Source organism: Quercus lobata, chromosome 8 (genome assembly GCF_001633185.2).
Source record: "Quercus lobata isolate SW786 chromosome 8, ValleyOak3.0 Primary Assembly, whole genome shotgun sequence".
NCBI lineage: Eukaryota > Viridiplantae > Streptophyta > Magnoliopsida > Fagales > Fagaceae > Quercus > Quercus lobata.
In genome coordinates this window covers 48,197,095-48,208,895 of record NC_044911.1, presented here as the reverse complement: position 1 = coordinate 48,208,895, position 11,801 = coordinate 48,197,095, and the positions used below count along the sequence as shown (strand labels likewise).

Genomic DNA, 11,801 nt, shown 5'->3' with positions numbered 1-11,801 from the left:
TTAATTTGAGTGTTTTGTTTATGACAGCTTTGAGATCTCTGATGAGATTGTGAAATTTCATTTGTTAACTTTTAGAGATCAAATGTTATGTGAACCTATGTATCTTCTTGTAAGTGATTTTTTTTTTTTAAACTGAAATTTCTGCTGATATCAATTGACAAAAATAAACCTGGAGGTGAATAATGTATTTTTCTACGTGTGAAATTTATTTTTATGTATGTTGTGGTGGATAACTGGATATGCTTTTCAAATGTTTCAAAAAATTAATGCTCTCTTTTAAAAGGCCATACATACATATTATTTTTAGAAATTCTCTCATTGACAGAGTAAGAAAAATTATTCCTGGGTTCTGAAATTCATTGTGAGTCCCACTAAGAAGAACTTTTTAAAATAGCTGAGAAGATATATTAATGTAGCTTTTTCTCTGTTTTATGGAGATGGAGGAGACAGAGGACATGTTTGAGTCCTCTCTAAACCTAGAAGAGATACACTTCAAGGAAGGCTATGCTGAGGGCTACGGGCATGGCCTAGACCAAGGCAAAGAGGAGGGTCAACAAGTGGGCCTAAAAGTGGGCTTCGAGGGTGGTGAGGAACTCGGGTTCTATCGAGGTTGCATCAATGTCTGGAACTTGGTGATCCAGGTCGACCCAACACGATTCTCAGATCGAGTCCAGAAAATGATCAAGCAAATGGACGAGTTGGTTGCAAAATATCCAGTCATGGACCCAGAGAACGAGAGCATCCAAGAGGTGATGGATGGGTTGAGACTCAAGTTCAGGGCAGTCTGTGCTACACTCAATGTCAAATTGGAGTATATTGGGTATCCCAAAACAGCGCAAGATTCTGAGTTTTGAGTTTTAATGGTGCCTGTCTCTCATTACTTGGATGCTTCATTCTAATTTAGATGGTTGAGTTTATTCTGCCACTGCATTGTTCACATGAAAAGAAAATTTGAAGTTATTGTATAAGATTCAACAGGAGAAAGCAAAAAAGTTGTTGGCCAAACATTTTAGTTTTGGATTCTCCTTAGATTGAAATACTTATAGCATGATTGTGGTTAACATAAATGTAAGCAGTTGAGGATTATAATTGTAAGTTACATAGTACCTCTTACACAAATAACTGGAATTCATTCAAATTCACTAGAAAATAGGACTTTTCATCTGTAAAATTTTCTGTAATTTATACTTCATGGTTAAATGTGTACAAAATTTGAATTACTATTCACTTTCAGTTTCTAATATTGTGATCATACAATGTTGTGAGCTCCAAGGTTTGCTTCTAAAAGGTATTTTTTGGGTGCATTAAGTGCATGATGATCCTTTGAATGCGCACCAGTTGATGGTCCTACTCATTTCATGGGCAATTTTCTCACAGAGTTTGCTTCCTTTTAAGGTTGCTTCCTAATAGAGAAACTTTTTAAGATTTCTTCTTATTGATAACAATAGCCTCTGCGTCATTTGGAAGAACTGTTACAAGAGCTTGTGGCAATTGCTGTAAGTTTATTGCCCCCTCCTTAATACGGGTGGTCATTCTGTTAATTCCTCTATCACAATGGTAAATGACTCTTGAGCAATACCATGGACTTTACAGATGTGTGATTTGATTCATCACACTTCTGTAAAGTCTGTGTGTGTACAATTGTTGTAATTAATATCAATTGTTTGTTGTTGCCGTTGATGTCATACCAGCCTACTAATGCAATATATTGTACATTCAGCATCCTTCTTACTTTCTCCTATATGTTCTTTCTCTTTATCTGCAGCCTTTCTTCTCACATTGAGTGTATTTTTAATTCCCGCTCAAATTTAACTAATGAGTTAGCCAGTCACAGACATGAAATTGAAGTCTGTTTGTCTGACATCAATGCTTCTCAGTTTCTGAGTTGTGATTGAATCTTCCTTTGTCCTTCATTCACCCATCTGTCATTGCTTGTGGAGCTGGGAAGCTTAAGTCACATACCATTCTGATGTTTGTTGTAGGATGAGAATGAGACTGAAGAGCAACAATCATGTTATACCCAGTTTGAAAGAAATAAATGAGAAGTATAAAATGAAAGAGAAAAAAGTATTGAGATGCAGGAAATTACTCATGCAAAGGAAGAGAGAGAAGAGAATGAAGTTTGGAGGAAGGCTGTGAGGGAGAAGATGTTCAAAAAGACGCTGGCAGGACAACCTGTTAATGGAGTACAGAATTGAGAATCTCTTGGAGACTATTCAAAACTCAGCCAAAAACCAAGTGAACAAAATTCCTCACTTAGTACTCAGCATCGTTTGTAGTTGTACATTGGTTATTATAGAGCTGGTAGTTTCCTTTGGGGAAAGGATCCCCTTCCATTTACTACAATCTTTTCCCCCCTTGCCTTTTCTTCCCCTGCAACTGCAGAAATTTAGCTGTTGTAGATTTAATAGAACAATTACTGAAAACAATTTTAATTCATGGAGGAGAGAAATTGGTAATCTGCATTTTAATTCCACAATATTGTTTTATTCATCACTAAAATATGTAATGTAACTGGGTATTTGGTTCAGTTCATGTTTCTAACCAATTGTATCTCTCTCTCTCTCTCCTCTGCAAAGTGTAAACCTCCTCATGCTTCTTGAGAAGCAGTAAATGCTTTGTATTTTGTTTTTGTTCTTTTGGGCTTTTTATGCTTTGTATGTTATAGTCCATAAATTGCATTCCAGTGTGACAGTGGATAATAATATCCCTCTTTTTTTCTTTTCTTTTTTTTCTTTTTGATAACAATAATATCCCTCTCTAAGAGAATTCACATCTGATTATGTATAGTTTTTCCGTTATGGCTCTTTAAAAGTTATTTTTTCTACTCTAGATTACTACTTTTAGAGCATTCACAATGGGTTATTTAAATAGAGTTTAAAGAGCGCAGAAAGCTAGATGACGATAAGGAAGGCCTAGGGGGAAACAAATTTCGGGACGTTGTTCTATTTTAATTGGTATGGCCCCTGCGTGCTGACTTACTAGCCTCTTCCGGTCAATCAAATCCAATGAACTTTTATTGATATTTACAAGTACATCCAAATTAGTCTTGAGCCACATAGGCACGTACTTCATCTTACAGGGAAAGAGTTAACTAGAAAGGGCTCGAATAGTGCTCCATTTCATCTGGCAACTTTCCAAATGAAAAGGAAAAGGAAAAGGAAAAGAGAGAAAACAGCTATAAACACATAAATTTTCTCCTGGATATTCCTCTCGTAATTTCGATTCATTAGTTTGCTTTTAACATCCAATATAAAGATTAGGCAATAGAAATTTGGAAGCACGGCATACTCTCCACTCTCCAGCCCATTATGAACTTGTAATTAGGTAAATGAATTTTCAGATCTTTTTTTTTATTATTAGTAAGTTATACATGCACTCACTGGGTCTTGAATCCCCAAAGACGAATTTCAAATCTGACTGAGGCTAATTAAGCACGCAGGAAATGGGCCAAAAGAACAAAAGACAAAATCAAGCATTCAGCCGCCAAGTGGTCTCTTAGCGAGCCCCAATTATATGGTTAATATAGAGCGACCATCACTCGCGGCAAAAACATGAAATCAGTCAAACTACAGACTAACAGTGATGGTAAAACCCAAGTGAATTATTGCTCCAAGATTTTACTGCAATGGAGCTTCTTCTAAGGAAAATCTGGTTTGAAGATTATTCAGTTTTGCAGACTATGAATCCTCCCCCTGGCTAAAAATAATGATCAGACTTGATGCCTGGTGCTCCCACTCTATGCTGAAATGAATGCTGCAAAGCGAATGGAAGCTCCAGCTGTGTGTTGACAGAAGCTCTTGCTGCCTCTAAATGAAAATGTTCAGCAGCATATCCTGTCCACCAGCTCCTTGCAGCTTCTCCAGAACACTAATTAACTCCTCAAATGTCAATAGGGTCACTGATGTCCTGCATAACAAAATAAAACAATGTTGATTTCAAGTAAAAAGTGAACTTAATGACCAACTCCCCCCCACCCCTATTATCTGAAAGTTATATTTCCTCAAAAGAAGAAAGTCACTCAAGATATTGTAAGTTGGTGACTTACCTTATTATGGAGTACTGCTCTATCAGGAATTTCCAATTTCATCCCAGGTTTTGCAACAATATTTACTCTCCCCTTCAAAAATAAAACCATCAAAGGATGGGAAAGAAGTTGAAGAGACAGTAAAGTGAAAGAAACTCAATATAAAGAGTGGCACAAGAAATATAATCCTCTGAAACCATTAACATGCATAGATATAAGAAACAATAAAATCCAAGAAACTCTCTGAGCCGTACAAAACTTGCATTTTGCACTAAACATAACAAATCTTATTTTCATTGATATAAACATAACTTGCATTTTGCACTAAAATTAACAGATGTATTATATGCAAACATGTAGGCAATGCAACAACAAATTTAAGATGTAAAAGAAGTCTCATGCAATGGTCACACCTGGACACACACAGATAAGAGAGAATCAGAACAGTTCCTAATTTATAAGTTATAACAAAACCCTCATGTCTGGAACAGAAACATGACTTCCTCTGGACAAACAGGCAAGATGAAATATTCTCCTCGTGTCTTTGGTAAGGGATAAAATAAAACTCAAATAACTAACAATTCATATCCCAGCAATAGAATCTGTAATTTTTTATATAAAAATAAATGAAGATACAAGAACTTGAAAATTAGCATATCGCCAGACCAGACAATGAAGTAATCAGAGCACTCCCTTACAGTTCTCAAATTTTCATTCAGAAACAATGGAGTGTAACTACGCTAGGAAGATAAAACAAGCAATAATTCCAATAAAAGAAGCAAGAAAGTGGGGCAGATACCTTGAGCGTTACATCAGCTCCAAACCACACATCACCTGTTACCTTCAAGCTGTCCAGTTCAACGATGCTAGGAAAGGACTTGAAGCGACTTAGGAGGTCACTAACCTGAGAAAGAATGAAATAACCACAAAAATATAAAGAATGCATTCATAGAGACAAGGCAGGAGCCAGAGGAAAATGAAAAAAATCTTCACCTTTCCAAATTCAGGCCCCAAAATAATTGAAGGATTTAATGGATTTGTTCTAGCTGAATTGCGAACTAAAACGCCATTGTTGGACGTGTACAAATCTGACTGCAGAAATAGTTAATATGCCTCAATCAAAGATCCAAGAGAATTCCAACCCTCCCCCCCCCCCCCCTTTTTTTCATTAGGGGAGTCAGAGCAAAATATGATAGTTAAATATGCATTTTTGTCACCTGGAGAAGAAGTAAATCTGACGTCGCATTCATTGGAAGATAACGAGATTGGGGGACATTAATACCAATTGCATGATCAAAGAACTGGCATAACAATAAATGTGATTGTCACATAAAATAGCAATAATTAGTAGCAAATAGCACAAGGATTTTGTACATATGACAAATACCTGTATTGCTGAACCAGCTGCTGTTTTTGGTGAAAGAATTTTATCATTCTTTCCTCCCTGGAAACAATTGTAACTTCATCAAATAACTTGTTTATTTAAAGTGCCCCTCAATGTATTATGAGTAGAAATGGTACCTTAGAAACAGTATAATTCTCAATCTTCAGTGCATCTGTATCCACAAGCCTTTTAATGGCTCTCAAGTTCACCCACCTGTAGGAAGTAGCATAATCCAAAGTTAAACTATATTCACAAAATTTAGAAGGCAAATACACAAGGGTTCATGCTGGACTCACAGGCTTCTTGTATCGGTAAGTTTGAACTTGTCCGCCAACTTGAATTTATCAATCAATAAAATATACAAAAGAAGATTGTAAGTTAAAACAAACCAAAAAAATGATGTTAATTACATCAACCAGATTATTAAATATCACCAGTATATGCAGCATTTATCCCCAAAAAAAAACAGTATGAGATTAGCATTCTATTTTACAATTTGATTTCAAAAGAAGAAAATGACAAACAAAATAGAAGCAGTCCCATAATAAATAAATAAATAAAAGAAACAAATAAATTATAACATACATGTTCATTAGAATTCCTTGCGATCTCAGCAAGCTGCATGATAAAGGATGAGAGAAATTAATTGAAGCTATTACCAAACATATATAGCATAAAACCTACTTATCAGATCTCAATCACTACCCCAATGCCCAAGTACTATGTCAGTACTTAACATCAATTAGTAAGGTTTGAGCCCCAGGTAGACATAGCCAGATAAAAGAAAGGGCTCAGTTCTAAAGATATACCATTTTTGGGTCAGACCAGATTTAGATCTGCAACAATATTTGTTTTTTTAAGATTGCTTGGGGTAGAACTAGAAACAGTTTGCTCTACAACTGCTGATATTCACATCTTAACTTGGCAATCTCAATAATAGGTCATGCTCAGCAGTATCAACTCCAAATTTGGATCATAATAAGTGGTCAGAACCCAGACAAGGACCTGACAGTCATGCCTTGATATGCATAAATACAATCCCAGGAATCACATGTGTTATAAATTACAGAAAGTTTTTTTTATTATTCTACATTGATGATGCAAAAAATTAAGCTAATATGAGCTATTCTTCTTAAGATTTTGTTTTTCCACCCATTACAACAATGCTCTGCGTTTGACTCTGCATCAAGCTGGCTGCCTAGCTTACAGGGGAGAAGGAGGTGTGATTTGGGCTACAATTCATTTGCTACATGCTCAATAATGTATCTAGATTCTAGAACCATCTGAACTTGGTTTCAATCATTTCAGGCTTATCATTGCACAACATTAGTAATATTTTACATTTTTCAAGCATTAACATACATTTAGAATCATTTTATTGAAATAAGAAGTTAACGCCAACTTGTTGACCAACTCACTACCAAAGAAACATAAGCAAAGTCTGTGTTGATCAACTAAGTCCTCGGTCTAAGCATGTAGAAATTGTGTCAGTCAAAATCACTTTGAAAATTAAATTTGTGAAAATGAAAAATCAAGCATCTTGTCAGCACAATTATAATATTGACCATCCTATGCCTCACAAGGAGAAAATTGAAGGAGAAGTAATGGAAAAAGAGAACCAGAAGCCAGGATATGAACTACCTGAAACTTTTGTTGGTGTGAATTAAGAATACTATTATTCGTATCAAATAAGGTGGTCGGCGTAACCTAAAAAAATGAAGATTTAGAGAATTAAAAAAGAAACAATTGGAGCCAAAGAGACATAATGAATAGCAATCATCCTTTTATACCTCCATACAATATTCAAGCTTGTTTTGGATCAAATGATTTAAGATGTCTACAGCATCCACTTAAGGAGCACAATGATCAAAATGATTCTCTCAATGAATGAATAAAGCAATGATGAACAAGAATTTCATTAAAAAAACTATAATCACAAAAAACTATGACAAGGATACTTGGGTCAACAACAGCAGCAACATTATCTGAGCCAACCACAAGAATATACTCCTTACCCTGGGGAAAAAAAGGTTGAAATAAGTTAAAATTTACATTAGGATCCCTCCTTTTACCATTGACTCTTAAATCTTTTTGTTATAATCTTCTTTTATTTTACAAAAATTAAGAGAAGAATGAGCAAACATCTCATAAAAAAGTATACCTGGGATAATAATACATCAAGGGTTCCACCATTCATTAGGGAAAGGAACACCATGTCATGGTCAGAAGGATACCTTCATGTGATTGAAATTAGCAGGATCAATTAAAATTTCATACTACTCATCAAATTAAATCAAATACAATTACTCAGAAAAAAACAAACTGAGAAAAAGAAAGAGAGGGGGGGGGGGGGGGGGGAGATGTTCTCAGTTCATACATTTTATCCCAAGTCATAATAAAGAAATATTCAATTTTGAACATAAACAAGAAATGCATAGGAGACAAAATATCACTAAGATAGCCATTGGTTCAAAAAGAAAAATGCAAATTCTCTTAAGGTGGATAGGGAAAAGGTATACATAATGCTTGACATATAAATAAGTAATTTGAGGTGGTGATAGCTATAGCTTTAAGGTCACATTGTATTACAAAATAATCAGGTATAAAATTATTGACTACCATAATATATATATATATATATATATATATAATGTAGGTTATACTATTAAGGACTAAATAAAATTAGTAAATAAACCTTTCATAAATTTCAATACCAAGACAACTATTGAGGCATACCAACTAGAAGACACCATATAACATAGAAGGGGGGAGACATGGGTTATGAAGTTGAAGTATGCATTTTTTTTTGATAAGTGAAGTTGACGTATGCATTTAAACTTCATATTATACAAGAAACTTATACCATTCAAGAATTCACAAAATCATAACTATAAGCAAACATGACTGATACTGCCTTATCAAACTAATAAAAAAACTCAATCTATGTATCATTAAGTAACTCACATCTTCATCAAATGAGCTCAACAATACAACTAGACCAACAAGAATTTTTTCAGATATCATTCAGGCCTCAGTACTTTATTTCTAGATTAGCAATTTTTGGATAATCACACTCTTCCCAAATAAGCTTGGTTCCAGAAAGACCTAAATAACATTTTCAATACACAACATCATCTCTTGCAACTATTGCTGTAAATGAGCCCAAGACTCGAAAAGAGGTTTAGTAGCAGCAGAAGTTTAATCATGCAAGCATCCTTAAATTTTACCATTTACATAGAAATGTCTAAAAATTTAGGTTTGGAGAAGGGAATGCGACTGTTATTCCAAGGCCCTTTATTTCAATGAACAATCATGTACAATTGAAATATAAGTGTGTGCGTGAAAGGTCCAGCAAGGGGGGGGGGGGGGGGGAGTAATTTTCCTTGGTTTTTTGTCTGTAAATCAATAAAAGAACTTGAAAACCATGGTTTTTAGTGTTTATTGAGATGACTTGTGTACAACATTTTCCAATTTAAGGGAGATTACCAGCTAATTCAAAAGCAGGAGAGGATGTAATATAATTTGCAACAGCTCAAGGAAGGTAAATGTAATTTTCCCAAAACAAAAGGTAGCTGACAAGATGGATCTGAGAGGACTGTAAAGCATTAGAATACAGTAATGGACTTCTTCAAATATCAGAGAAGCATCATTTTCATACCCAATAATCATATGCTAATGAATAAAAAGAGATATACAGATTAAAGCATGACATACGCTTCATTCTCACTAGCCTGTCCATCAGATGTATTCAGCGTCACAATGTTTGAGTTGGGATATTTCTCTACAACCTAAATTACATCAAGCTTGAATAAGTAGATTCTGACACTATCTGAAAAAAGGAAACAATATGGGAATGACAAAGAACATTCACCTTCACGGTATCATCATTTGTTTTGGCTGTGTTCATAAGAAGCAAAGGAACATTGCATCCATACTTGGAGTTTAGAGACTGCAAACAATTAGAATGGTACAATATGAGAAAGAAACAACTAGGGGACATTGACTATGTACAGCAGAATGAGCAATAAAGTGACCTCAATTTGTTTAACAATCAAGTCAAGAACTGTTGACCCCTTACACACTTCAATCACTGACCTGCATTAACAAATAAATAAATAAAATAATGGAGTTGAAACACATCCACCAAACGACTCAAATGCAAAAGATTCTTCTATGTAATAGCTAAAAATAGACTATAAAGTTATATATAGTTTTATAGTCTATTTTTAGCTTTTACATAGACTATAAAGCACACACATCAAGCCAACAGGCAACAATTAAACCCCCACTCTTTGAAATGTAAGTGACTAGTTTGAATTCATCTTTGTCTATCAAAAAGTAGCATCAAATGTTTCAATTATACAATGCCTATCATTGTCAAGATTACCAATAACACTAATGCTTACTTAGGGCCATTGAAACCCATCTCTTTCCCCAAAGCTCCATTGAACTTCAACACGACAAGCTTCTCCAGAAGCTCCTTAGCTTCCGCTCTATCTGCATTGTCATAAAGACTCACGTTAATTGAATCCCGAAGCTCATCTTAACCATCACAAAACTAAGACATTCATTTACCTTGAGAAATGGGTGCCAAGCTCTCATAAGGAACAACAACCACTTCATCCTTAGGAGAAACCCCAACGTTCTCACTCTCCTCAACGCGTTTCGCTTCCTCACTGTCCAAATTCACCATTCAATCACTTCAAATTAAGAAAATAGAAACAACAAAGAACTAACACAAACAGCAACAATTCAATTTCCATACGTATTTTCGATCTTCGAAGAATCATCGTCAGCAGCAATAGAATCATGTTTCGCAAAACGCTTCTGCTCCGCCAAAAAAGTCTTTGTTATCAAATTACAGAACAAATACACGAACTGAACCGAATCATTGGCCGGCACCGGATACGCAATCCGCTTATAAATATCCAAAGGCATACTCGAATCGACGATGGCCACCACCGGAATCTGAAGCCGATCGGCCTCTAACACCACCGACGATTTCCTCTCAGTATCGAGAATAACAACGCAATCTGGCGGCTGAGGAGGAGCGAAGCAGAGCTTCTTGTTCCGAGACCGGAACTTCTTTGGGCTCCGACTGTTGGTGAGGAAACCACCAGTGCGCCACAGAGTGTTCTGGTTCGGATTGTAGAGGTGGATCTTCTTGGTCATCTGGTCGAAGATCTCATCGAAGAGCGGGTTGGTGTTGACGAACATGAAGCGAGCGTTGTTGCGAGCTAGGGCTCCGATGAAGGCGCAGGCGGTGCGGAGAGAGATTAGGGTTTTGTCGGAGTCGAGAATGGCCATGCCATTGCGGACGCCGTAGGCGTAGGGTTTCAGGTGGTCCGCCACGACGCGGCGGCCGAGGTGAGCGTTTGTGCTCAGAAGCTTCTGGATCACCACCGAGTGGATCGTCATTGTTACTGTCTCATTCGGAGGTTTGGGGGTTTAGGGTTTATGGTTTTGGGAAATGGAAATGGATTGTGAAAGATGACCGTTGGGTTTGATTTGACCCGTTTCAAACAGGATCGGTTTGTTTAGAAAATGAATAATCTTTTTTTTTTTTTGAGAATAATTTTAGAAAATGAATAATCATGGGCCTTTGTATTGAATCGTAAATTCCATTTTGGGCTTTTTCTTTTGGGGTCTGGATTTATTTTGGTGGAGACATTTTGTTTTGGAACTATTACCTTAAGAAAAATGTTATGTCCACAATATTTTTATAACAAATCCTAAGTAGCAAGTTATTACAGATTATAATTGGTAGGGTAAAAAAGTAATTTTAATGATAAATTCAAATTATAACCAATAATAACTAATCATCTATGATTTATTATAAAAATGAAGTAAACATAATACTTCTCTTAACTTAATCATGATGTAACCAAAGGTGCAAGACAATGATTTTGTTAGTTTTTCTATTGACCAATTATGTTCATACAATCTGTATTTAATTTGAGAAAAATCAAAAGGCATCAAAACATGATGGTGTTTGTTTGGTTTGTTTTATTTTCTTTATTTGTTTATATATAATATTTTTAAAGTTTTATGTACTTTCAGACTGTTTTTTTTTTAATCAAAATAATTTATAAGACTATTCATATGTATTAATTCAGGCAGTTATGGGTTCTCAAAAAAAAAATCAACAAGTTATATAACTCATTAAAAATGTTTTTAAAACTATACATTATTTATCTCTTCAATCCTCGCATAAGAATCTGTCAATCTCCAAAGGATCAACCATCAAAGTCACTATCTCCATGACTCCATGCTCTATGCTACATGAATATTTTGCCAATTTAAGCCCCACCTTGTTCCAAATCATGCTACTTGCCACTGCAAACTCGAGAAAAAGATAGACTTCTATTTCTCTAACACACATCTCCTCCT

At 35.4% G+C, this 11,801-nt stretch overlaps 2 protein-coding genes across 3 annotated transcripts; one reads left to right on the top strand and one right to left on the bottom strand.

Annotated features, from left to right (window-relative positions):
- The first annotated feature begins 437 nt into the window (after positions 1–437).
- LOC115956994 (protein LTO1 homolog) lies at positions 438–854 on the top strand. Its single transcript, XM_031075247.1, has one exon. It carries the CDS (start codon positions 438–440, stop codon positions 852–854), a length of 417 nt encoding a protein of 138 aa, XP_030931107.1.
- Positions 855–3,323: 2,469 nt separating this feature from the next.
- LOC115955702 (UTP--glucose-1-phosphate uridylyltransferase 2-like) lies at positions 3,324–11,124 on the bottom strand. 2 transcript variants are annotated; one of them, XM_031073962.1, is made up of 19 exons: positions 10,177–11,108; positions 9,987–10,087; positions 9,818–9,908; positions 9,446–9,506; positions 9,283–9,360; positions 9,126–9,199; positions 7,573–7,645; positions 7,370–7,427; positions 7,202–7,248; positions 7,053–7,118; positions 5,997–6,029; positions 5,708–5,745; positions 5,549–5,624; positions 5,415–5,471; positions 5,245–5,328; positions 5,021–5,119; positions 4,827–4,931; positions 4,049–4,120; positions 3,324–3,909 (listed from the first exon to the last, which is right to left on the bottom strand). In XM_031073962.1, the coding sequence occupies exons 1-19, from the start codon at positions 10,827–10,829 to the stop codon at positions 3,883–3,885; spliced, it is 1,893 nt and encodes a 630-aa protein (XP_030929822.1). In that variant the 5' UTR covers positions 10,830–11,108; the 3' UTR covers positions 3,324–3,882. The 2 variants fall into 2 exon arrangements, 1 of the variants encoding a protein (XP_030929822.1); XR_004084185.1 differs by lacking the exons at positions 3,324–3,909; positions 4,049–4,120 and having other exon boundaries at positions 4,837–4,931; positions 5,021–5,115; positions 10,177–11,124.
- Between the last annotated feature and the right edge of the window lie 677 nt (positions 11,125–11,801).

Bases quoted from the DNA above. Each gene is read 5' to 3' on its own strand.
- LOC115956994 (XM_031075247.1), top strand. From the start codon at position 438: ATGGAGGAGACAGAGGACATGTTTGAGTCCTCTCTAAACCTAGAAGAG.
- LOC115955702 (XM_031073962.1), bottom strand. From the start codon at position 10,829: ATGACGATCCACTCGGTGGTGATCCAGAAGCTTCTGAGCACAAACGCT. The intron at 10,088-10,176 runs GTATGGAAATTG...GAATTTGGACAG, and splicing joins TCTTCGAAGATCGAAAATAC to TGAGGAAGCGAAACGCGTTG. The intron at 5,746-5,996 runs GTATGTTATAAT...GATAAATTCAAG, and splicing joins CAAGGAATTCTAATGAACAT to TTGGCGGACAAGTTCAAACT.